The sequence below is a fragment of the Natator depressus genome, chromosome 1, assembly GCF_965152275.1.
Source record: "Natator depressus isolate rNatDep1 chromosome 1, rNatDep2.hap1, whole genome shotgun sequence".
NCBI lineage: Eukaryota > Metazoa > Chordata > Testudines > Cheloniidae > Natator > Natator depressus.
In genome coordinates, this window is record NC_134234.1 from 195,085,298 (window position 1) to 195,112,773 (window position 27,476).

Here is a 27,476-nt window from a genome sequence, read left to right on the forward strand (position 1 = left end):
GTGTGTGTGTGTGTATGATTTTCAAAACATTTTGTTTTGGAGATATTTTCTGGTCTTAGTCTTAATGCAGAACAAGAAAGTAGAAAACTATTTAGAAGTAATTTTCGAATTAAGTAACATTTTGTAAACAAATATAAGGCAATCTTACCTTTCTCGTTCTTGTTCCAGTAAACTTGTAAATTCATCACTTCTTTCCATATACTCTGTATGCTTCCTCTTCTCATCCTCTAGCTCATACAGAGTCTGTCTGTGTGATTTTTCTGACATTAAAAGCTGCTCCAGCATTCGTTTGTGAGTTTCTTTCTGTTTCTCAACAAGTTTGTCAAGCTGCAAAAAAAACCAAAAACTCTTGCAGTGCTGTAAAATTCTTACTTGCATCAGTATTTATTTGTTCACTACAAATTATGCTAAATTCTTTCTTAGTCATCAATATAATCTTTAGAGAGACATTTTTAAGTACTACAGGCCCAAAGTTTAACCTAATATAAAATAGAATTTATAACCTGATGGCCAAATTCTTTGGAATCTACTTGGAAAGCATTATTTAACTCCACGACTTCATTGCTGAAAAATTTTAAAATAAATTAAGGTTTTATTCTGTGGGACTCTCAACTATGTTGTGTTCAACAACTAGCTCCTTAGCAGCTATTAAACATTTACTGTTCCCAGAGCTGTGCTCATATCATTGATAATTTGGCAGAGAAACAGATGTCTTGGCATAAGGTACTCTCTATTTAGGTAGGAGCTGTTTTTTTGTTTTTTGTTTTTGTTAAGCAAAAATAGCTATCTTAATTTCAGCTCCATTTGAAATATTACTAAGTACCAGTACAGTGTTTTACATTGAACCGTTTACAAACAATAACAAATTATTTTTCACAACATCCTTGTGAGGGAGGTGCATATATCAAAAAGTGACTTCCGTCAAGGTCTTTAAGCAAATGTATGGTAAAGGCAGGATTGGACCTCTGTTTCTGGCTCTATCCTATGTTCATTCCACTTAGCCGCACTTCCTCCTGTGTGTGTGGGACGTACAAAATTTGGTGTTTATCTTACAAAAAATGACAAAACTGATGGAAGAACAGCTAGTTTTAAACAATGAGGAATTATTTTCATTATTTGACAGGATTATTTCAAAGAAAAGCATATGCTTTTTAGAACTATAAGCCTACATTTTCATAAGTAATTAGTGATTTGGCTTGCCTCAATCAGAAGGTGCCCAACTTGAGACACCTTAAATGGGCATGACTTCCAGAGGGTAGGCATGCAGCACTTTCTGAAAATCAGGCCCCTGTTAAAGGTGTCTTATTCTTAAACCTCACAAGTCACTTTTTAAAAATTTAGACTGCATATTTTAATTTTCCTAAACGGCTTAAAAATTTTATTTTGCCATTGGCATTACTGGAGTGTTACTTTATTAAGTGATACTTTATTAAGCTGCCTGTTGTTTCTCAAAAATACCTGAGAATAGTTGATAGCTTTTAAAATTCAGTTCCCCTAAAAATGTGCAGGAATACTTGTGCAAAACTGGGAATAAAGAGTTGGATTTTGCACTTAGGAGCCATTGGTCTTGTTAGTGAAGGTAAGAGGAGGGATTGCTCAGCAGCCAGAGAAACTAGGAGAAATTCTGAATCTGTGTCCCATTGTTTCTTCACCTCCTCCTTCTCAGAAGGTTGTCATTGTTCTTGTGTTAACTCAATCATGTTGATTTCCTTTTTTTGGAAAGGTAAGTCTGCGGTATAAGGTTAGGGTCTTCTTTTAACCACGTTCAGTTTTAGTGGGTCATGACTGTTTTTTAGTATTTTACTCTATTAACGGGAAAAAAATTCAGAAATCGTCAATGTTAGTAAAGCAAGACCAGTTGTAGCTTTCAGTTGCTTCGTCTTTCTGCATCTTTTCCCGGTAAGGCACTTCATGGGCCCATAGAAATGCTGGAGGCCTCAGATTCTCCAGGCCCATTTTATATATATATATATATATATATAATACCAAAGAGCATTATGGGTCATCTTCAGTTCATGCTCATTCAAGGTTCTCCCAAGATTAGAGACGATGGACAATGTAAGGACGAAACCTCTGCCCTTCTGTCTAAAGTGACACACGAGTTCCTTGGATGAGTGAACATTCTTTGTTCTTCCCCTGTGGGTCCCAGTATCTTTCCTCGTACCTGACCCAGACTCTTTGTAAGCTTTCTGCAGAATTTGTGATCTGTTTATGGTTTATTTCAGATAGATCTCGTAGGCTCTCTTTCTTCTTCTTTAATCATTGTTGACTTATTTGGTGATGCTGACAGTGACAAAATCAGAAGCATTTATTTATTTATTTATTTATTTAGCATTTGTGTATTTGCTGAGCCAAGCAACAGCGCTCTTAGTGGCCAAGTGGAACTCTCAGAGCCCACCGCTGAATTTGGTTAGTGGACACTCCTTGACAATGTGTATATCATTGTTTGATCTGCATGGCAGCTGCAGCTTGCATTTTCTCAAAGACCCCAACGGTGCTGATTGGCAGCACAGAGGCCTTACTCCATCCAGAATCGGTTCAGAAGGGGCCACTGATGACGTGGCAGGTTGAAGCCAGGCGGGCGAGCAGTAGGGTCTATGCTGAGGAACTGATTGGTGGTTGGTGTTAAGCACCAGTCTTCCTGCCTCAGGGACTCCGCTGTCATGTTCTGGCGTGGCAGCCTCAACCACAGTGGATGTCATGGTGAAAGATGTGTGGCTTGTGGGCTAAGAGGGTTGTTGAACAAGGGCAAGTGTGGGTTGGCACGCACCTTCTCAATCAGCTTTTCAGCTGCAATCTCCCCTTCCCCCCCGATGTAAGGGGGGAGCAACATGGCTCAGAACTGGAAGCCATTGAAGATAAGTCAATCAGAGTGTTCCTGTGATGACAGACATTGTTGAGCTGAGTTGCACGTCAACAAGTTTGGTGTGTGCCAACCCACTCCTTACTGATGCATAGTACTCTGCTATTGAGTACGAGATGGTAAGGACTGACGTCCTTAGGGTTGGAGCATCCGCTCCCCAAAAAGAGCCTGCTAATTTGCTGAGAAGGTTGTTGCATGTCTTGACCTTTGCTGCTATCTTGCTCAGGTGGCAATTGTATGTCAGTGTTCAGTCGAGGGTCACACCCTCGATATGCTGGGTATGCTTCAGGCTCTGGCCATTCATTATGACGTTTAGTTCTCTTTTAGCATTAGCACAGTGGAGGTGGAATGTGTTAGGGACAGTCTTGCTCGTGCTAGGCTGAAGGCGCCAGGTCTTGTAGTAGTCGACCAGCTTTGTAACATCATCACTCAGGGTCTTCTCCAGCTTGGAAAAAGTCTGAGCCTATAGCCTGCAGCAGATTTTGTCTGCATAAATGAACTTCTGTGCCTGGGTGGATGGCCGGTCATTGATGTATAGCTGGAACAAGGTTGGGACAAGAACAGACCCCTGGGATAACCCATTCATCTGTTTTTTCCAAGCACTTGTTTTCTCACCCGCATGCACCCTGGACCGTCTGTCTCGGAGTAGCAGTTCAATGGCATCGGTAACCCATGGGGGGAGGACTCTTGATACTTTAACAAGTAAACGCCTGTGCCACACGGTGAGGTACGTTGCCGTGAGGTCAAGGAAAATAGCGCCTGTTTTCAAGGTTTCTTTGAAACCTGTTTTGAATGAATGTGGTTAGGGCAAGTACTTGGTCACATGTGCTTTGACCTTGTTGAAAGCCTGCTTGCTCGACATTCAAGGTATTTTGTACCTCTGGTGGTGTTTGCTGTAAAAGTAGATGCTCTAGAACCTTGAGACACATAGAAAGCAGCGTGTAGAGTGATGCCTGGTTTTTACTAGGTGGTGGTTTTGGGAGGCCGATGACTTTTGACATGCGCCAGGTTTTTGGCCGTTTTCCTTCATTGGCGACCCTTGTGGAGAATTGAGCCAGCCAAGAGCAGGCACATGGGCCAAGATTTTTCAGGAACTCTGGAAGGACATTGTCATAGCTGGCAGCCGTGCCAGACTTGATGTTATCTAGCATTCTGTCCAGCTCTGGAATAGTGAAAGGTTCGGGGCAAGCTCTGGATCTGTGTTGCCTTTGGAACACCCTCCACTCGATCTGGACTTGAATGTTCACTTCTTTTTCCAAGGGTGTCGTTCCCATGTGAAGCCGGTGCCTGGCTACTTGGTTAGCACTCACAGATGATCAGCTTTGTTGGTGGTTGCTGGACAACGCCAGCATTTCTTGCTGGAACGAGTAAAGTCCAGGTTCTTAGTCTTTTTCTCTCATCTGGCTTGGTGAGCACAGCTCAAAACTTTGATTAAATTTGACCAGGTGAATCATACTGCTTGAGTAGAGCATCACACTCCTCTTCAAGGCAGGGGATGTACACAGGGCAGTATCCGCGTGGAATGGATGGCTCTACAGAAATGCCTGTAAGCCTCCTCTATCGGAATGTGGTGGTGTGGTATCATTACAGTACTCTGTCCCAGTGCCTGGCTGTATTTCTCCTGGTTGGCTTTGCACAAGTTCTACTGGTGCTTTTTTGTGCTTGTGGCGATTGGTACCTGTATGATGGCTATTGAAGTCGCCAACATAAACAGCTGTAAGCTTGGAAGGATCTGTTGACCCCAACTAATGCTAGGAAGCTTGTAGACGTTGACTATTTGAAATGTGCCGATCTTGATGACATCATAGTATTCAGAGGATGACAGATGGACCATATCTGCAATGGTAACCCAAACATATGTGGCAATCCAAAGCATTGGTAAGACTGTTAACTTGAAGTTCCAAACAGAAAAGATTATTTTTCATATGGGTTTTTTCATATGTGTCTTCTTCCTTCTTATTTTGGAAATACCCCTTCCTGTGTTTTCTCGGCACTCTTTATTGGTTGAGGGAAAGTGCTCTGTGTAGCCATGATGCACGTAAATTCAAGTTCCATTTCAAACAAAACTAAGAATGAGAAGAAGTCATTCATTCTGTAAATGTCAGTTTCAGCTCTTCTCTGAAGTGGCAAAAGACCTTTATTATGACAGTGACTTGTATTGTATTTGTGCCTGATTAAGGGAAACATAAAATGGAACAGCTCTTCTCCGGCTTGCATTGTTCAGTCAGGATTGGCAGTCCTTTGACCAAGGCAGTCTTGATTTGCTGAGCTGAAAGAGAGTCTCTCTGAGTTGGGGAAAATGTTGTCTTATTTGAAACCTAGATATGGTGGTTCTCCCAGTAACCAAGACTTCATCTTGCAGCACATTTGGCTGGATTCTGCCATGAGTTCCAGGAACTGAAGTGAGTTGGATTGAAAAATCAGCCTACAGCCCTTATTTTGTCCTCTTTCCTATTTACTGTGGCACTTTTCCTGATCTGTAGTGATGCTCTTCTTTGTATGTAGCTTAATATCTATGATTTGTATGGTACTTTGGAGCCAGATGGCAAGCATGGTAACATTGGGTTTTTTTTAACTTGGGGTTGATGGTTCCAAGCAGGCCATTAGGAAGTTCTTGAGGTCTCCCTCTTACCCAAAAATGTATAGGAGTATAAAGTAGACAACTGCTGTTATCCATGCATTTACTTTCTAAAGAATTTAGTTAGAGAAGACTTGTAAATAAAAAGAATTCTCAGTCCCTTTATATATGGGGAGGATTCTGAGTTACTACAGAGAATTCTTTCCCAGATATCTGGCTGGTGGGTCTTGCCCACATGCTCAGTGTCTAACTGTTCTCCATATATGAGGTTGGGAAGGAAATTTCCCACAGGTCTGATTGGCAGAAGCTCTGGTGATTTTATGTCTTCCTCTGTAGCATGGGGCACAGGTCACTTGCTGGTTTGATCTAGAGTAAAATGGTAGATTCTCTGTAACTTGAAGTTTTTAAATCAAGATTGGTGGGCTTTTATAACTCAGCCAGAAGTTATGGGTCTATTGAAGAAATGGGGGATGAGGTTATGTGGCCTGCAATGTGCAGGAGATCAGAGTAGACAACCATGATGTTCTCTTTGGGCCTTAAGGTCTATATATGTCAGAGAGAGTGTTGGGACAGTCTGCTATGGCCCTCTTGTTCGTTAGTCAGGATACAAGAATGTGTTGGTGCTAAATTTCATGCAAAACCCATAAAAATACTCTCTTCCTGGATTAGTTTGCCCAGCCATAGTGGATGGGTGGTAGATTGCCCCAGTCAGCATGGTCTCTTCTTTGTGGAATAATTCAACTTAATCAGAAAACTCCCCAACCTCTGGGGTCCAACCCATTCCTGTGTATCTACTGTGCACAGTCCAACCTTCTCAGTGCTCTCTTCTGCTTCGCAAACAGCTACAGTTATAGCCCTTCTTCCAAAATCATGTGCAAAAGTATAGCAAGACTGAGCTGAAGTTAACCCCTTGTTCACTGGGGAGCAAGTAAAGCTGGTGTGGGAAAAGAAGAAAGTTCAATTATTTTTAAACCTCTCCCTTTTAAATAAAAAGATAGGAATTCCAAAAACTGAAATAGTTTGACCAGCTCTATTGTTGGTCAAAAAAGAGAGGGAATTTTTTTCTGAATTGATTTGAAATATTTACCAAATTTTTTAGATATTTTAATATTTCAAAATTTGTAAAATTCTACCCTGCTCTAGAAGCAAGTGTTCTACATCCCATTACGCAGCTTCTGCATCAGACTGGTAAAACTTTGCTCCACACATTGTTAAACTTTATGCAGTCTCCTGCTCTCAGATGAGGTGGCTCTGGTCAGCTTTCAGGCAGATAATCTAAAAGTTGGCAATAAATAAGCATGGAGCAGACCCTCACTTTGGCTCAGTTGACAATTCAGTGGACTCACTGAGCATGCTTCAGTAAGTGGTGAGTTTCTCCTGATGATGATAGTGGAGTCACAGTCAATGATATAAGGGAATTCAGGAAAATAGGCCATGATAGGAGGTGTGAGGCTTGAGATTTTTTGGGGTATGTATCTGTGGGGACAGGGAAGAAGGAAGCCAGAAGCTGAGAGATCCATATGGCCATTGCTTCAAAAATGTGTATGTGACTTCAACAGGGTGGAAATTGCTATCTTAAAAAACTTAATGAAACTTCTTGGCTTACATTTCATTAAAGCCAAACATAAAGGAATGGCTGGTTTCCCATTATATAAATGACTGTTAGAGGTGTATGCCCAGGGTAGTCAGTCTGATATGAATAAATGGTATTAACAAGTGGAAAATATTCCTGTTTTTGATTCTTGGTGTGAAGGACATGGGAGCTCCCTATAGTATTTTATTAATATTATATGTTCTATCTGTTTGGAGTTCCATTGTGGTGTTTGCTGTTATTACAGGAGGTTTATTAAAGCAGTGATTACTTGTATGTATGCAGGGAAGTGGACAAAAAAGTCACATTGTTCCATTCATTGATACTTAATGGACAATGCAGATATCATTCACTTGGAAGGTTTGCCTCTGGCCTCACTGAGATCAACAGCCTGGCTGTAACCTGGCAGGAGAGGGGGCAGCTGAAACTGAAACAAAGAATTTGATGGGGATAAAAGGACAGTTCCTGTAGAAGAGGGAAGAGTGAGGCAAGGACTCTGGGGAGCAGATTGAACCTCAGTCCCCAGAGGGTGAGGGTGATAACTAGGCTTGCCTAAGCCTCTAGATAGGACAGATAGCTGTAAAGGCTGTTTATTGTGTTAAAAAAACTCCTACTCTCTTGTTATGCTTTGATTGTACCTTTTTGAGTAAACAATACTCTGTTTTGAAAAGGCTGTTAGGGTCACTGTGTTCATAGCTTGTCACAGCTCCTTAAGGGAAGTTTTGTCGGTAGCTGAGCCCAGAGTGGCTGAGCAATCACCGTTGGCACACCCAGTGCTGTAGTCAGAGGACAAGGTCTCAGAGTGGGAGAATTGTGGAATTCTGTTCAGTAGCTAGGAGTGGAAATTTGGGTGGGTCCAACTTTCAGGTGGGTGGGCAATGACAGACTGTGCTAGCTCAGCTACTCCCCTGATGTCACGCCCTCTTCTTAGCCCTGGTGCCCCAGACACAAGGTTTCACCTGCTTAGTGGGGCACACGCATGGGGTGGTTCAGAAGATGGCCAGGCAGAGCTGCTGGAGTGTAGCTTTCTGAAGGGTGAGCGCATAGCTCTGTCCTGGATCTCAGGTGCCTCAGTGATGCTCTGGGCTGCTGTGGCAGTACTATACCCTGCTGAGATTTGGGTGGGCCTGGAAGCTAAGTGGGTGGGCTGTGGCCACGCCCCTGATTCTGCTTTGAAAGAGATATAGGCACAGGGCTTGTCACTTGGTGGGGTGCACTCTGAGACACTAAGGGAGGAGGGGTGAAAGGTAAAGATATCCCTAAACCATCATACTTGGTACCTACAACTTTAGGATTGGAAGGATGTGAACTGCAATCCAAGGAAAGACACTGGATGTGAGAATTCTAAATAGGCAGGATTGCTCCCCAAACTCTCCGGCCAAATGCTGCATCTGCAAAAAATAGGCTCTGTATACAGTCTCTGACTAAAGAGCCAGAGAGTGCAAACAAGCATCCATGTAAAGGTCCACTAAAAATATAATTACAAAATCTTAATTAAATGATCTGTTGTTTTGTAATTTGTTCTTGCTAGCTGTGTGTTTTTGCTAGATCTAACACTTGGACATACTGTACAATACAATGGAAAATGTGAGAGGCTAGTTCTTGCGTAATGACGAATAGTTTCAAAAGCTAGAAGGTCACAGGAATTTAATCATTTAGAAACATTTTACCACCCACTGGTATCTAAAATCAAAACAGAATAGCATGTCTCATATCTGTTGTGCTGGAACTGGATTCTTAAACGTTTTCTCTAGGCTGTTTTGTGTATAGTGGCACTGTGCCAGTATAAAATCCGAGAGAGTTGCTTTTCTTTATATAAATCCAATGTTCAGAGAATGAATAAATTAATTAATAATGCCAGTGTTAGAGTATATTTGTGTAAATAATCTTTGGTTTAAGATTATATATGATAAAGCACTGTGCAGAGAGAGATTTGGGTCTTTCTGAATACATATTGGCATTTTTTCCCTCCCTTTCAACAGTATGAGCCAAATATTTATTTAGACAAAATATTCTTGTCCCAGCTGCCAAGTTTCCAGCATTGATGTTACTTTTTGCCCCCCATGACTGTAATCCATGGGCACTGCCTGCCTTCTTCTATGGGCATTTGAAATTTGTGGCCAAAATTTGCAAGATGATAGAGATGCTATTGAATGTGCTCTGTTTAATAGGTGATAAGCGTGCATCCTTCTCTCAGCTGATTGGCGTTGGACTTGAACAGATGGATTAAAACTTGATTTGGGCTATCTTGATACAAGATGTTAGCGCCCCCTCCCCCAGGAGGCATGATGGACAAATCTCAGTGTTACACCCTTTTGAGTCCGACCGGAGAGGAAGGTGATGGCAAATTTCTGAGCTTCAGAGCATGAGGTCCAAAACAGCTGATCTTAAGCTAAACTACCAGTGGCCATAGAGAGTTCTAAATCTGAAGTGGCTTGTTAATGATCGGGATATTAAAATAGAAAAAGAGAGGAGAGTGTTAATCCTCCTATCCCCGTCTTTAAAAAAAAATATTCAAAGTTGGGGAAAGGGCTTCCACCATGCAGTTGCCACCAGTATGTTTGGTGCATTTCCTCTCATCTGTCAGACGAGTGGCAACCAATCTGAAGTCAGGTTTATCCATGGCCAGCCTCTTGCCCTATAGCAGGCAAGGTAGACAGACATGGCAGGCAAATTAACCACATGTGACAGGCGTTATTCACGTTTCTTAAAGCACTACTGGAAGGCGCTCAGATACTACGGTGATAAGAGTAGTACAAGAACTAGTATAGAATACAATAGAGTTGTCCCCAAATTGTTCTCCTGCCTCTCAGAGGCAGCTGCAGTTGGTACAGTCTCTTCAAGGTGTCACCCCCCCCCCCCCCAGCCTTTTAAGGCTCCAGAGCCCTAATGGACCAAAAGAAAGCAGATGGCTCTCTGAGGGAAGGAGGACAGAAAAAATCCACTTCTGTGTGAGCATGTTCTGTGTGAAGTCCCCCGCCCCTCCCTGCTGTCCTGTTGCAATGATAGCCTGGTCAAATGGGATTAGGCTTGCTCCTGGCTCCTAACGTACCAGAGATAGAAAGGGAATGTACCATCCAGTAAGACCTAGCAAATTCAGACTCATAGGGGGAGTCCTGGGATAGGCAACACCCAGAGCCACTCCCTGTCTTCATTTGATTTATCTGGAGAGGGCCTCCACCCAAGGTCTGAGACTGGATTAGCTATTTGTTCATGGCATCCCAGTAGGGTATTTCTTTTCTCTCCCTAACCCAAGAATCTCCCAAAAGAGACTTTCTTTCTGTATTTTTCAAGCCACCACCCCAGTAATTGCGAGGAACTTCTTTTCTGACTAGGAGCCAAAATATGCACCTGTTCACTTTTTGTCTCATATTGTGAGTCTCTGGAGGAAGGAGAATTGGACCTGTACTCTGAGCCTTCAGATCTCTTCTGAGAATCCTGGAGTCTCTGTGGAGGAATGGGTTTAGTTATTCTCCCATCCCACTAAAGCCCTCAAGATTTCTCCAATAGAGTCTAATGCCCAAGAGGATGTTGTTTCCCCCATCTTTATGTAGGCGAATCATTGGACCAGGCTCTTCCTTGTTCATGGTAGGTTGCTTGGCCCCTGGTTCCCTTCCCTCCTGCCCCAAGAACCTGCAAAGAATCTTGTGACTGAATCATGCCTTTCATGATTTGTGACTGGCCCACACGAATGTGGGCTCAGCAGTAGCATCTCATACCAAACCCTCAGACCTGTTCCTGGAGTCTGTCATTTCCTTCTGTGATCATCTTGATTGTAAAGTGGATAATATACTCAGGAAAACCTGCCATCTAGCAGACTGTGACCACTTCCATCTGCACCTTGTACACCTCCAGGGTAGCTATTTCAGATGTAAGACAACATTTCTTGATCAATAGAAACCTTCCATGTGCCTTGCTGGGGGTTTTCAGCTTCATTGATCTGAGGTCCATCCATCTTGGAACTTGCATCCTCAGTTCATGGGCTGCCTCTCACAGTTTTTCTAGATTCACTCTCTGGAGAACAGTCTCATCTTATCTTCATTTCCTTGCTCTCCTCTAACATCCTGGACTCCGTTCTGAAAGAAGTCTCTGAGAAGAGAACCACTTTGCCTGACCTGAGAGAATTGTTTGAGAAGTGCAACTCTAGCCCGGGCAAGTAATATTCCTTTTGTGAGCTGGAGTTGAAGTCTAAACTCTTTTCTGGCCAGTTCAAGACCAATAGGAATCCTTTCTGATGACTCCTATCCTGCTTCATCCACCTTGGTTTTTGCAAGGGGGGGGTGGTAACAATCTTCCTCCAATGTTTACCTTATCCCACCCTCACTAGAAAGCACATAGGAGTCTGTCACACCTATCTTCTATCCCACCTAAACATCATCCCTCTCTCCTTTCATCCCAATGAAAATAAGCTATATCCTGTGTATAAACTACAACATGTTCTTGATCATGGATCGTGCTGTAGTGTGTCTGGTGAAGACATGGTATGGCAATAGGAGATTGCTCTCCCGTTAGCATAATTGCTCCACCTCAATGAGAGGCGGAAGGTATGTCAGTGGGAGAGCATCTCCTGCTGACACAGTGTGGTATAGACACGGCTTTAAGTCAATGTAACTTACGTTGCTCAGGCAGGTGGCTTTTTCACACCCTGGAGTGACGTAAGTTACATTGACTTGAGTGGTAGTCAAGACAAGCCGTAAGATGCTCTGAGATCAATCAGATTGCATGAGGATCCTCAAACTCTTCCTGGTTAAAAAGCCAAGTTCCCTGCCCCTACAGTGTCTATTGGAATCTATTCAAGGAGGGAGAAAGCAGTGTATTTTTCTTGCCCTTAGGGGTACTCATAATCGGATTTAACATTTGAGTCAAGTCACAGTTTAACCTGAATGTGGGCATTCTGCACTTAGCTCATTGAAGGTGTTGATCCACATCATAAACCTTGTCATAGTTTGTCAAGACTGGCAGAAAACGCTCAAGAGAAGCCAGAACAGCAGGCATTTTACAGGTCAGGGCTGAAATAGATTGCCAGAGCTACATGAGGAAGTTCACAGAGCCCTTTTTCCCACAGTGTGGTTGTCCCTCACTTCTCATACATATTTACAAAAAGCAAACAAAAACTGAAATTTGTCCCTCAAACGTAAAATAAATAAATAAAATGGAAAAAAATTCTATGCAGTTTGACAGTCCTTTGGTTTACTGAAATGTACGGCGTACCAGGGATCTGTATCATTTTTGCCATGCTCAGAATGTTTACCTCTGTCTTTGTAACTGCTAAGTCCAGTGATGTTAAAAAATCCTTTTTGTGCCATTAAAGTGTTAGAAGGAAAAACCTGTGCCTAAACTTATGCAAAATAGCAGACTGCACTTAAAGTTTTTAAACTTCTTTTGACTGTTTTTCAAATCATTTCCATTCATACTCAAAGTATCTATGACCTAATGCCACAGTGTTCTAAAATAAATTAACCTCTGCAATTTAACTTTATCTGTTTTAGATTATAGCTAGAGATTTTAACCTTCGAGCTCCTGAAATGAGTGCCTGACCTTTTGCGTGACATTAGTTTCTGTGAAATGAACTCTGTATCCTGGGATATGTTTTTGTTACAGAGCCTGGAAAACACTTGGTGGAAGAAGTCTTGTTCATTACTTTTTTTAATAACAGTAATCTATAATGAGCACTAAAATCATGTTTATCAGAATGAAAGGGGGGACATTGAAGAATTTATTTGGATTAATAGATATAAAGAGATTTTTTTATGTAAGTGATATACACTGGGGGGGGGGCGGGGGGTCACAATTTAAATTCAGAGAAACATAGTTCAGAAATGATGACTTCTGTTGCTTAATTATCCGTGTTGTACTTCTGCCTTGATGAAGTTTGTAACCTTCAGTAATTTTAATAAACGGTAAAAAGCCAGATCCTACAGTTCTTTTGCACCTACAACTTCCGTTGGGAGCTTAGAGCATGCAAGGACTCAGGGTTGAGCCCTTTGGACCAAATTCACACCTGGCACAAGCAGAGAAATTCCCATGAAGCTAGTGGAGATGTCTGCTTGCACCAGATGTGAATTTGGTCCTCCAGAAAGCAAACTGATACAATAAACAACATAGTTATTAAGCTAATTTTTAAAGGTCTGAGTGGACATTAACAATACTTACTACAACTTCCCTCCTCTCTTCCAGTGAAGTAAATAAGCATAGAATTATAGAATCATAGGACTGGAAAGGACCTCGAGAGGTCATCTAGTCCAGTCCCCAGCAGTCCTGGCAGGACTAAGTATTATCTAAACCATTCCTGACAGTTTGTCTAACTTGCTCTTAAAAATCTCCAGTGATGGAGATTTCACAACTTCCCCCTACACAATTTATTCCAGTGCTTAACCACCTGGAAAGTTAGGAAGTTTTTCCTGATGTTCAATTTAAACCTCCTTGGCTGCAATTTAAGCCCATTGCTTCTTGTCCTATCCTCAGAGGTTAAGAAGAACAATTCTTCTCCCTCCTCCTGGTAACAACTCTTTATGTACTTGAAAACTGTTATGTCCCCTCTCAGTCTTCTTTTCCAGACTAAACAAATCAATTTTTCCCATCTTCCCTCATAGGTCATGTTTTCTAGACCTTTACTCATTTTTGTTGCTCTTCTCTGGACTCTCTCCAGTTTGTCCACATCCTTCTTGAAATGTGGCGCCCAGAACTGGACACAATACTTCAGTTGAGGCCTAGTCAGTGCTTAGTAGAGCGGAAGAATTACTTCTCGGGTCTTGCTTACAACACTCCTGCTAATACATCTGTCAGGGTTCTTTCCCCACTTTGAACTCTAGGGTACAGATGTGGGGACCTGCATGAAAGATCACCTAAGCTTATTCTTACCAGCTTAGGTTAAAACTTCCCCAAGGTACAAACTTTGCCTTGGCCTTGAACAGTATGCTGCCACCACCAAGCGTTTTAAACAAAGAACAGGGAAAGAGACCACTTGGAGACATCTTTCCCCAAAATATCCCCCCAAGCCCTACACCCCCTTTCCTGGGGAAGGCTTGATGATAATCCTCACCAATCAAAAGAATCACCTCTGTAAAACAGATGGAAAATACTTTACAGGGTATTCGGATTCAAAACACAGAGGATTCCCCTCTGGGCAAAACTTTAAAGTTACAGAAAACAGGAATAAACCTCCCTCTTAACACAGGGAAAATTCACATAAAACAAAAGATAAACTAATCTGCCTTGCCTGGATTACCTATACTGGTTGCAATATTGGAGACTTGGATTAGGATGCGTTGGAGAAGATGGATTTCTCTCAGTCCCAAGAGAGAACAAACACATAAACAAAGAGCACAAACAAAAGCCTTCCTCCCCTGACCAAGATTTGAAAGTATCTTGTTCCCTTATTGGTCCTTTGGGTCAGGTGCCAGCCAGGTTAGCTGAGCTTCTTAACCCTTTACAGGTAACAGGATGTTGCCTCTGGCCAGGAGGGATTTTATAGCATTGTATACAGAAAGGTGGTTACCCTTTCCTTTATATTTATGACAACATCCCAGAATGATGTTCGCTTTTTTTGCAACAGCGTTACACTGTTGACTTGTATTTAGCTTGTGGTCCACTATGACCACCAGATCCCTTTCTGCAGTACTCCTTCCTAGGCAGTCATTTCCCATTTTGTATGTGTGCAACTGATTGTTCCTTATGAAGTGAAATACTTTGCATTTGTCCTTATTGAATTTCATCCTATTTACTTCAGACCATTTCTCCAGTTTGTCCAGATCATTTTTGAATTTTAATCCTATCCTCCAAAGTACTTGCAACCCCTCCCAGCTTGGTATCGTCCGCAAACTTTATAAGTGTACTCTGTATGCCATTATCTAAATCAGTGATGAAGATATTGAATAGAACTGGACCTAGAACTGATTCCTGTGAGACCCCACTCGTTATGCCCTTCCAGCATGAGGACTATGAGGAAAACAAACCTTGTGGGCTAAATGTATAGACTGCAATGGAGTTTCACCTGCTGAATTTTGCCCAGAGAGATTAAATTACTTCTCCAGGGTCATGTATCAAATTGCTGTGGGAGTTAGGGTTAGAATGTCTTGGGTCTCTGCTCCATGCTAAATCAGTTAGACCATGATGCCTTGTAATTTACAGCAAAGTGTATTCTGTACTTTGCTCTACTACCGGATAGTCCATATTGGATGTGCAGTCTGAGAGCAATATCCTTCTCCCGCTGAAGTCAATGGGACTTCTGCTATTGACTTTGATGGCAATATGGTTAGTCCTTCTGTGTGTATATTGTATAATACTAGGCATACCTCTCCCATAGGCTTTTCATAGATATCCTCTTGCCATTGTGCAACCTTGGTTTGGATAGCATCTCGCTGGAGTGCCTCTAATACCTTTTTGGGAGTAACAAAGCCATATTGTGCTTCAAGCAAAGCCAGGTCAATTTTTTCAGCCTTAAGAACTCCTATGACTTCATCTTGAGCCTGCAGAAACACAAAGAATTCCAGTGAAACTAGTTTTATGTATTGGCATGCTCAATGAGTAGCTTCTACATTAACATTTGGCAATAGTTTTTAAAGTTCTTCAAATTGTACGTTAAGTACCCTTGAGATATTTGGTAAAGCGAACTCTTTAAAATTATAAGAGAAATACTGGTCTTTGTATTTTCAAAATCCTATGCTTAATCTTTTTTTTAAAAAAAAATGTATAAATATGAGCTTTTAGGTACATTTTCTGTGATACTCAATATTTTGTTAAAAGTAGATTATGTAACTCAGTTTTTGTACGAACACATACTTTTCATTGTACAAGAATTTAGAACAAAATGTCATTTCAGGTATTGGCATCTATTTTTAGATTTTCATGTAGTTTTTAATGTACTTTGGGAAGCCAAGAAGCTTTGCATTCTCTGTTCACACAGGGTACAAAGGCAGCTTTTGTTGTTTAAACTGATTCGGAGGTAGTCAGCTTCTATTGTTACATGTACATGTTTGTTCACTGAAGCTAGTGAGGTACATGGTGCAGAGGATGTGACCTTTCACAACATGCATTCCAAAAGCATGCAATAATGGCAGCTCTTTAGAACAAGATTAATTGCCCTTAAAGCTGGCAGAAGTGACGTGTGTGTGTGTGTGTGTGTGTGTGTGTGTGTGTGTGTGTGAGAGAGAGAGAGAGAGAGAGAGAGATTACGTATAGGGGTGTGTGTGTGTGTGTGTGAGAAATACATAAGGCCAAGATTTTCAAAAGTAACTAATAATATTAGAGTCCTCAATCTTGGGTGCCCCCTCAAGGCACTTCAAAGGATGTTGAGTTACAGAAAGTGTTGAGCCCTGCTTTCTGAAAACCAGGCCTCTTTAAGATGTCTCAGGTTGCCCACCCAAAAATCTAGTCATCTTTGAAAATTTTGGCTGCATATGTGTACATTATACACTCTGTATACTTAATTGTATGTATTTTTCTTTATATAATACCATAATTGCCAACATTCTCTTTAAGAGTAGAGTGGTAATTCGCTTACTTAGTAGCATGTTTGCATATGTTCTGGGACAAAACAGCAGGCACTGTACCTTTTATAAAGTTACTGTGTAACAAAGCCTATTGTGGAAACACATTGCTTGTATTTGTGGGGAGCCTATAGTGTTTGATAGGTATAGGTATATAAAGGTAGTGTTTGAGAGGTTTAGGTATATACCAAGATATAGGTATATAAAACAAATAAAAGCGAATACCATGCAATTTTAAAAAATAACTTCCTACTCCTTCATGGTAACAGATGTTAAGAAGTTAGAGGGGGAGGAATGCCTGTTAATATTAACTCTGAAAATGTCAAAAGGAAAGGCAGAAAGTCAAGTCACCTAAAATAAATCTATACTAGGGTTTCTAGAAAAAATTTATAATGACATTTTCAGGCTGTACACCCAATATTGCTAACTCTCACGACTTTACCATGAGTGTCATACTATTTTTCTTAAAGCTCCAGCCTCTGGAGTCATGAGATTCTCATGAAGTAACAGCTTTAAAAAAAACAGTTTCTCACTCTCCTGGAGGAGGAGAAAAGCTGAAAAAGTGACTCAAGTAATCTCCTCTCAGAAAACAGAAGGCAATTAAAAGATGCAAGATTTAAAACTTTTTAAAATCTAATTTTTAAGATAATCTCATGATTTTTGGGGATTGAATCATAATTTTGGAAGGGTTGAATTTGGCAGTACTGTATACTGGCAAATCAGGAATCCAAAAAATTGCATTCCTACTTTTTTTTCTGCAAAAATATTTTCTCTCTGACCTACAGGAACAACCGGCAAATTATGCAGTGACATACTGGGGTATGTTCATATTTTTAATTTAAACCATTTCAATTTTAAACATACTGAGAAGGTTGGACTTTTCTTTTCTTTTTTTTTTAAACAAGACAGAGATGTATTTGCTTAGAACTGCATTTTCAGAGAGAGTGTTTGGGAAATCTGGGTCTTGATCTAAATTTAGAGAGAAGGCAGGGAAACAGGTGATGACTTTGAAAAAGTTTAATACCACAGCGTTTTTCTTAACACACACATCACTTCCTGATTTCATATGAAATAGCCCACCCTGTGTTTTGGGCCCAGTATTGGCGGAGCGGGGAAAGGGTTGCTCGGAATTTCCCTGTGGAAAGGGCCAAAATAACATATTCTACAAGAATTGACAGTAGATCTGGGAGGGTGCGCATGTGTATCTGTGTTCAGCTGGTTGCTTATGTGTGAATGACCAGTTGAATAAACAGACACGCAGAATATATATAATATTAATGTGTGTCTACATATACATATATTAATAATAAAAGTACTCACATAGGTAATGTCGAGATGTTAAACTGTGAAACCATGTGATAAATCCATTTATCATGCACTTTTGACCAATTCGCCTGATCTCTGCTCACAAACATTCCTAACTCATGAGCAGTTTCAAACAGCTGTCGTTACTTTTATTAAATCACCTAGCTCTTCTCCTTTTTTCTGCGAATACAGACTTCCATTCTCACTTCCAAATTATATTTGCCCAGGGTGGGCAGCATTCAGCCCTGGGCCATTGAGAGCTTTTACATATAGAAAAAGTCACAGTTTTGAAATCCAATATCTCATGGCCATGGTGGGAGCCAGCAGTCATTCCTAGCCCAGTAAGGCCTGATATAATGGACTTTTAAGCTATTGTAAACCTATTTTAGGACATTTTTAGGGAGTTTTATTGCTCCCTTTGAATCCTGTACAGTTGTACTCCAAGTAACTAATGCAGCTGGCTTTACAGGAGGACACAAGAAATGGCCCCAATAAAAGTTTTGTTTTTTAAATTTCTAAAACATTCCTAAAATAGTTATATAACAAATATATTATATTCTGAATACAGATGGGATTGTGTGGAATTAAAGTTTTACCTGTTGTCCGTAGGGATGAATTCACACGTAGTTGCACACTTTGAGAGTAATGGGACCATTGAGCCACTAAGACGTTTCCATGATGACACCTATATATTTCAAATATGTTATATACTGGGATTAGTAGGGAAAGTCTAGTGTTTGTTTTGGGTTGGGAGTTCTTGTCTGTGGTGTATGGATGAATATTTTATGTACTCTTAGATTTTGCATTTGTACACCTGCACCAATTAAAATAGGTGTACTATCTAAAAGAGAGGTGAGGGAAAGCATATATTTAGAGTAGATTATGCAATGAACCTACAACTTGGAACATAAAACACACCTGTAATTCACCCTCAAGCACACTAAGAAGAAATAGCAGGTCATCTCGAGAGAGGTCTTCTCCTTTCTCGGAATATCTTTTTTGTTTTTTCTCAGATTCGGGGCTTCTTAGGATGGTGCTGGTTTCTTTCTCATTTTGTCCCCTTTTCATGTTTACTCTCCCAGCATAAGGAGCATCTTCCTCATGGTGGCCTCTTATCTTTTGCTGGCACTGTTTTGATTTGGTTGGACTTTCTGTGCTGTTACTTCTGGAGCGCATGTGTATGTCCCTGGAGCTGGAAGGAAGGGGGAAAAAGTGAAATATTTTAACCATCATTGAACATAGAGAATTACCGGTGGTGGCATTCACCTCAGAACAGAGGGTCCACAAAAGTCTGCGTACGCCACTTAAGTGGAACAGAAGTCCTATATTAATGGTGTAAATGGTTCATAAGCAGACTGACCAAGTCTCCTGGGGTGTCGGAAGCTTTTTGCTTGTAAATGGGAGTCTTCCCAACTCCTGATTTTTTTAATGTTATCTCCTGCAATAGCAATACGCTTTCTCCTGCTTGGCACAAGCCATTCCAATTCCTTTCTCAGGTGCCTTACTTTGGGCCCCGAGGGAGAATTGGAGGGGTCAGTGCACTTCTTGCTCTCTGGTTGGTGTGCATGAAGCTAGTCCCGTCCCCGGCAATAGCAAGCAGGCGCTCTCACACACTGGCCATTCGGGCTATCTCGCTTGCTCTCTGCAGCAGACAGGTAGGAGAGAAGGAATGTTGACTGGTTGCAAAGTAGTGCTGGGTATCTCTGTGGTCATACTGCTCTTGCCAGAACTCTGACCACTGTGCACATTCAGCAGAGACACGTCAAGGAGGCATATGTCATGTGCCCCTGGCCCACCACCGATCTCTGAAATTAGTTTGAAAATGTTGGTCAGTATGTCCCTAGGAGCTTGTGTGAACCTACTGCATCGGGATGAACTTTGCCCTGAGGGTCTAAATGGATCTTAAGTAGTGCATTGTGCCTTGCTGAAATACTGTCTGTCTGCATCACAGGAAACCCAAATTCCAGTGTGAAATATAGACTATGGGAATTTCACTTGAGATAGAAACGTTGCAGATAGGGCAATTTGGATTAAGAGTATTTTCACTGAGAAGCAATGTATAATGTACCGTACTCTGTCTGTTGTTATTGGATATCTTTATGGATTAAAGATCTCCCTTTTTGGTGGTAAGCTTTTAGAGTTGCCAGTCCTCCAGGAATTAAAGATTAATCTGTAATTAAAGATTATGTCATGTGATGAAACCTCCAGGAATACATCCAGCCAAAATTTGGCAATCCTAGTTTGAGATAAGGCACAGATGACAGTGCCTAGCCTAATGGAGCCCCAATCCTGACTAGGCCTTCTGAGTGCTATTATTTATATCACTATTACATTCTAAACATTGTTGTCAATTAATTAATACTCTTACAAACATTAAATCATTCAAGGAGCTCAACCTACTCAGCTTCTCATAAAGAAGGTCATTGGATGACTGTATCACCATGTATAAATATCTGTAGGGGGAACAGAAACATGATAATAGAGGGCCCTTCAATCTAGCAGGCAAAGATATAATTGGGTCCAGTGGCCAGAAATTGAAGCTAGATAAATTCAGACTTGAAAAAAGGTGAAAATGTTTAATAGTGAAGGTAATTAGCCACTGGAATAATTTACCAAGGGTTGGGGTGGATTCTCCATCACTGGCAAATTTTAAATCAAGATTGGACATTTTTCTAAAAGATCTGCTCTAGTTCCATCACATCTATTGGATTTGAAATAGTAATTAATTCAGGGAAGTCCTATGGCCTGTGTTATGCAGGAGGTCTGATTAGATGGTCACAGTGGTCTTTCTGGCTAAAATTTGTGAATCTGTGAATAAGAAAACTCCAGCAGAGTTCCTCCTTTTGTCTGATTCTGAATGGAAATCCTAATCCTGGGTTTACATCTTTAAATAAAGTCGGCTCCTCCGATCATAACATAACAAATATAGTAGCTTTTGTGGTTTCACTGCAGGAGGAGGATTCAAAGAGTAGGAGAGGGGAGAGAGCTTTTATTTCAGCATAAATATGGGTTGATTAGTTAAAAGTGACTAAGAACATTATGGAAAGGTAAGTGGAATTCTGTATCGCTGGAAATTTTCTATGGTGGTAAAGTCCCATTGTAATAGACACATAATAATTTTAAAGTATTCTTAAAGTCATCACAGGAGGAAACATTCCTTCTGGTCTCCCAGAGCCAGAATATACCAGTTTTGAGGCAAAGTGCTTGGGATACGTATTTTATCAGGTTTTGCATTTACTAGTAAACGGTTGGGGTAGGAGCTTATTGTAACGCCAGCATCACATCCTGCTTCAAGTCCCTCCTCAATATAATATAGTCAGAAGACTGCAACCTAATAATGGCTAGACAGGTGGCATGTTGTGATTACTGCTTGATTGGTTAGGTATTGTGCTTATCCTAATATTTATGTTGCCCTGTTTCTTATCCCACTACCCTCCCCCCACCGTCCTCCACCCCACCCAACACGCTTGTTTGTATTATCTGCCTGTTATGTCTTGTCTCTTAGATTGTAACCGCTTTAGTACCTGGATTGTTGTTTACTATATGTTTGTACAATGCCTATCACAATAGGGCCCTGGCCTGGCCCTCTAGAGTCTAGGCATTACCACAGTAAAAGTGGTCAATAAGAATCATATCAACAAATACAGGGGTGATGTAGTAAATCCAATTATCTGATCACCAATACACCATTATGCTGCACGTGTAGCATGCCATGAAATGCATAAATGATGCACAAAGCCCTGCTTTATTTTTCTTCTAGTGGATTCTGCATGTTCTTTATGCAGCACCCAAAACCGCAGCTCCTGCTTGTTTTAAATTGATCATTCCAGGGCTCAAGAAGGCATTTCCTCCCCCACGTACAGAACTGTCCTGTAGGCCAGCTGTATTACAGGGAGTTTTCACCTTCTGAAACATTAGGTTTTGGCTACAACCAGAAGCAGGATTCTGGACTTGATAGAGCAATGGTCTGACCAGGAATGGCAAGATCTGTGCTTCCCCTCCCTTTCCCCCTGCTTTTACACACAAACGCTCATATCCTTGGGGACCCATGCCATGTACCTTCTTCACAACCAAAGAGGGCTGGCTGAGACCCCCTTTGGAGTCTGTCAAGGCAACTCCTTAATCACCCAGACATGTCACTAGTTTACTAACACAAGGTGCTTTATGCCTGAGAAGGCAAGCTGACCTTCTGCTGAATAGGTCAGCTGCCCAGGCAGATGGGGTCTCTGCAATACTCCAGTGTATGCCTAGCCCCAAATACTGTGAGTATTTTCCGCTGAACAGAGCCATTGCTGCATAGAAATACTCTGTTGTGGCATACTTGAATACAAACACAGCAACTCTGTCAAATCTGCTAACCAAAATATTTACCTAGGTTCAGGTTTCAGAGTAACAGCCGTGTTAGTCTGTATTCGCAAAAAGAAAAGGAGTACTTGTGGCACCTTAGAGACTAACCAATTTATTTGAGCATAAGCTTTCGTGAGCTACAGCTCACTTCATCGGATGCATACTGTGGAAAGTACAGAAGATGTTTTTATACACACAAACCATGAAAAAATGGGTGTTTACCACTACAAAAGGTTTTCTCTCCCCCCACCCCACTCTCCTGCTGGTAATAGCTTACCTAAAGTGATCACTCTCCTTACAATGTGTATGATAATCAAGGTGGGCCATTTCCAGCACAAATCCAGGGTTTAACGTCTGGGGGGGGAGGAAAAGACAAGGGGAAATAGGTTACCTTGCATAATGACTTAGCCACTCCCAGTCTCTATTCAAGCCTAAGTTAATAGTATCCAATTTGCAAATGAATTCCAATTCAACAGTCTCTCGCTGGAGTCTGGTTTTGAAGTTTTTCTGTTGTAGTATCGCAACTGTAATCGCGTGACCAGAGAGATTGAAGTGTTTTCCGACTGGTTTATGAATGTTATAATTCTTGACATCTGATTTGTGTCCATTTATTCTTTTACGTAGAGACTGTCCAGTTTGACCAATGTACATGGCAGAGGGGCATTGCTGGCAAATGATGGCATATATCACATTGGTGGATGTGCGGGTGAACGAGCCTCTGATAGTGTGGCTGATGTTATTAGGCCCTGTGATGGTGTCCTCTGAATAGATATGTGGGCACAGTTGGCAACGGGCATTGTTGCAAGGATAGGTTCCTGGGTTAGTGGTTCTGTTGTGTGGTATGTGGTGGCTGGTGAGTATTTGCTTCAGGTTGGGGGGCTGTCTGTAGGCAAGGACTGGCCTGTCTCCCAAGATTTGTGAGTGTGTTGGGTCATCCTTCAGGATAGGTTGTAGATCCTTAATAATGCATTGGAGGGGTTTTAGTTGGGGGCTGAAGGTGACGGCTAGTGGCGTTCTGTTATTTTCTTTGTTAGGCCTGTCCTGTAGTAGGTGACTTCTGGGAACTCTTCAGGCTCTATCAATCTGTTTCTTCACTTCCGCAGGTGGGTATTGTAGTTGTAAGAACTCTTGATAGAGATCTTGTAGGTGTTTGTCTCTGACTGAGGGGTTGGAGCAAATGCGGTTGTATCGCAGAGCTTGGCTGTAGACAATGGATCGTGTGGTGTGGTCAGGGCGAAAGCTGGAGGCATGTACGTAGGAATAGCGGTCAGTAGGTTTCCAGTATAGGGTGGTGTTTATGTGACCATCGTTTATTAGCACTGTAGTGTCCAGGAAGTGGATCTCTTGTGTGGACTGGACCAGGCTGAGGTTGATGGTGGGATGGAAATTGTTGAAATCATGGTGGAATTCCTCAAGGGCTTCTTTTCCATGGGTCCAGATGATGAAGATGTCATCAATATAGCGCAAGTAGAGTAGGGGTGTTAGGGGACGAGAGCTGAGGAAGTGTTGTTCTAAGTCGGCCATAAAAATGTTGGCATACTGTGGGGCCATGTGGGTACCCATAGCAGTGCCACTGATTTGAAGGTATACATTGTCCCCAAATGTAAAATAGTGATGGGTAAGGACAAAGTCACAAAGTTCAGCCACCAGGTTAGCCGTGACATTATCGGGGATAGTGTTCTTGACGGCTTGTAGTCCATCTTTGTGTGGAATGTTGGTGTAGAGGGCTTCTACATCCATAGTGGCCAGGATGGTGTTATCAGGAAGTTCACCGATGGATTGTAGTTTCCTCAGGAAGTCAGTGGTGTCTCGAAGGTAGCTGGGAGTGCTGGTAGCGTAGGGCCTGAGGAGGGAGTCTACATAGCCAGACAATCCTGCTGTCAGGGTGCCAATGCCTGAGATGATGGGGCGCCCAGGATTTCCAGGTTTATGGATCTTGGGTAGTAGATAGAATATCACAGGTTGGGGTTCCAGGGGTGTGTCTGTGCGGATTTGATCTTGTGCTTTTTCAGGGAGTTTCTTGAGCAAATGCTGTAGTTTCTTTTGGTAACTCTCAGTGGGATCAGAGGGTAATGGCTTGTAGAAAGTGGTGTTGGAGAGCTGCCAAGCAGCCTCTTGTTCATATTCCGACCTATTCATGATGACAACGGCACCTCCTTTGTCAGCCTTTTTGATTATGATGTCAGAGTTGTTTCTGAGGCTGTGGATGGCATTGTGTTCTGCACGGCTGAGGTTGTGGGGCAAGTGATGCTGCTTTTCCACAATTTCAGCCCGTGCACGTCGGCGGAAGCACTCTATGTAGAAGTCCAGTCTGCTGTCTTGACCCTCAGGAGGAGTCCACCTAGAATCCTTCTTTTTGTAGTGTTGGTAAGGAGGTCTCTGTGGATTAGTATGTTGTTCAGAGGTGTGTTGGAAATATTCCTTGAGTTGGAGACGTCAAAAATAGGATTCTAGGTCACCACAGAACTGTATCATGGTCGTGGGGGTGGAGGGGCAGAAGGAGAGGCCCTGAGATAGGACAGCTGCTTCTGCTGGGCTAAGAGTATAGTTGGATAGGTTAACAATATTGCTGGGTGGGTTGAGGGAACCATTGCTGTGGCCCCTTGTGGCATGTAGTAGTTTAGAAAGTTTAGTGTCCTAGGTTCAGTGAGCAATGAAAAGGATTAGACAGAAATGGAATATTTGGGAACTTTTTAAAGTAGTATTTAAGTTCACTTTAAAGTTGTTTTACTGTGTCTGAAGAAGGCCCATGTTTTGCTGTTATTAATGCACTGTTTTATCTGTCTAATCTATTTTATCTGTTAATCTCTTCAGGAATTTATATCATGTTAATGAGTGTAATATGGATATGTGTACCCTGCAATATAAGCTCAGGCTCAGACTCTAGCTTGATCCCAAACCCCCCTTCCATCTACACACAGATCTCTGACTTAGGCTTGGACCTAGGTTCCTAGGACCCTGTGGGGGTGGAGGGTGAAGCTGGAACCCAAGGTTCGAGCCCTATTGCTTTGCAGTGTGGATGCAGCTCCCCCGGCAACTTGGGTCCTGGGAGTCCACCAGAAATATCTCACAATCCATTGGGCAAATTCCTTTGTCCTCTGTATCCCAACAATCTCCAATCCACTCAACTGAAAATGGAAGCAACCCCACTTGCTGTAGTGCAGCAGCTCAGTGAGTCAGCATTTAACCCTTCCATTGTCTTCTGACTGCCAAGCTGCAAACACATCATCAGAGAGCCTTCTGTGTTTGCAGTGGAAACTGACCAGAAGAAACCTTTTGCAAAGTGCGCTGCTTCATGATCATGGGAGCACAGCCAGAGTTTGGTAATTCTCTGGTACAAGGCCAGCGAAACAGTGGATTTCAGCAAGAGTACAGGAATGACCACACCTACCAGCAAACAGTGAAGACTGGCAGCATTGGAGATTTACCAGACTGGTGACCAGCGCAGGGAGCAGATTAAATGGCTCAAGACTGAGTACAGCAAAACCAGGGAGCAGAACCACAACTCACTGACATCATGTCTGTTTTATGAGGAGTTTGACTGGATGCCGAGCCTGGAGCCAGCGGTGGTGCATGATGACCTTGTCAGCCAGGATGGTGCCCTACTGGGCCCAGAATCCAGCATGGGGACTGATGGGATCCAGCAGCCCCCGGCAAGTGAGGGCAGTAAAGTGACTCTGTTGCTGAAACTGGTCCCCCAGGAGGCTGTGTTGTAGAAGCAGCAGCAGCACATCCTGGGGCCATACTTGGAGGAGATAATTTGTGGCCCCCGAAGGAAAAGCCTGCCTTGGACCCTGCAGCAGACAAAGGAAGGGATGGAAGCTGCCGTAGAGCCTGGTAAATTCCATTTTAATGTTTATTAATATAGGAATGGGAGGGATTTCCGCTCTATGAACCAGTGCAAAAGTTATGAGAAGCCCCAGCTAGGTGCATGTATCCGCTAATGGCGGATTGTATTCCAGTGCCTTCACTCCACACACGCCAGCCCACTCCACCACGTGGAGTTCAAAATGACGACCGGGGAATGCAAGCAGTAAAAACACCCTGAAAGTGAATTTTTACTGGAAAGGCGCAGTTTTATTTGCTTGGGCTGTTCCTGTTTCTTAAAAATAATAACCTCACATTGCCACACTTGTTAGTATACCGCTCTCAAACCATTCAACGGTGGAATGAGCCACTTGGAAACAGTGAACTCTTGAGTGAGTGTGTGTGTGTGTAAATGTGTTTCATTCATGAATCTAGTCCATTTTAGTTAAAGTCAGTCCATAGGTGACAAAATAATTTCTCCCAAATTCGACTGGGGTTTGAAATTTTAGTTCAGAAATATGCCTTGTGGGGCGGGGGGCTAGGAGGGAGGCTGTGTAGTTGTATGTGTTTCCATGCAGCCATAACTGGCTAAGCTATGTGGAAGCTAGTGCAGCAAGCATCCTGTTGATTCCCTCATGAATTCTGACCCAATTCCTGGTGCTGATAGATGCAGACTTTTCCCGAAGCAGGAACTCCAGATAGGTAGTCACATTTTGGGGAAGGGCGTATTTTCCAGGGACACCTCAGTAGCTGACCAGCCCACTCCACTCATAGATGTGCTGTTCAGTCACCATCCATTTGAATACTTCTGTTGCATACACTGCAGGTGTCCCACTGGTAGCTTGGAATAGCATCTCCCCTTACCACTTGGGCATCACCAAAATATGGGAAGACCTGAAATGATTAAAAAAAAAAAAAGCTTTTTTTAGCATGGTCATTCATGTCCCCGCACCCAAAATCCAAGTAGTTTTGCAATTTTTAGAAAACCATAAACAGCTTTGAATTTTTAACTTACCTTTGTCTCTGCTCTTCTTTCATTGTGATTAACCAGGCTGTGTCCAGGGAGCTTCTGTGGTCTGAAGCATCCTTCTCACAATATACTGAAGTTTAGTTTGGAAAAGTAACATTTTATGTCCTTGGAATTCCACAAGGAGTTTTCTTGCTCTCCTGCACTGAGCTATTTGAGACAATAACCTTCTGTCCTAGTCCAGCCCCTCGACTTCTACAGGCTACAGAACCTCCACTGTGTGGCAGAAGCCTGGGCCAATGTACTTTCATGGACCATTCTAAGAGGAAGCATTTCCATGATGAACTTATGTTTGAAGTCAGAGGCTGGCTACACAGCTTGAGGATAGGGTTTCAGCATGGGAGCAGGCACTTGCTTCACAGTTCCTGGAACAGGAATGGTGGCAAAGGGAGGAGGACAGAGCTCAGCAGAAAGAGAGCTGTTTGAGCAGCTGGTATCACTAATGACCACAAGAGTACCAGCTCCTGCTG

The 27,476-nt window shown here is 42.2% G+C and overlaps 2 protein-coding genes across 4 annotated transcripts in view; one reads left to right on the top strand and one right to left on the bottom strand.

Annotated features, from left to right (window-relative positions):
• Positions 1-27,476, top strand: part of CMSS1 (cms1 ribosomal small subunit homolog) — a 366,757-nt gene that overhangs the window by 111,668 nt on the left and 227,613 nt on the right. The gene's annotated exons all lie outside the window — the stretch shown is intronic.
• FILIP1L (filamin A interacting protein 1 like) overlaps positions 1-27,476 on the bottom strand; it is a 286,102-nt gene that overhangs the window by 94,522 nt on the left and 164,104 nt on the right. For both annotated transcript variants that reach the window (XM_074973376.1, XM_074973368.1), the window contains exons 3-5: positions 18,744-19,017; positions 15,327-15,500; positions 149-327 (exon numbers count right to left, since the gene is read on the bottom strand). In XM_074973376.1, the coding sequence (XP_074829477.1) occupies positions 149-327; positions 15,327-15,500; positions 18,744-19,001 (611 nt within the window). In that variant the 5' untranslated portion in view covers positions 19,002-19,017. The remainder of the gene's footprint in view (positions 1-148; positions 328-15,326; positions 15,501-18,743; positions 19,018-27,476) is intronic.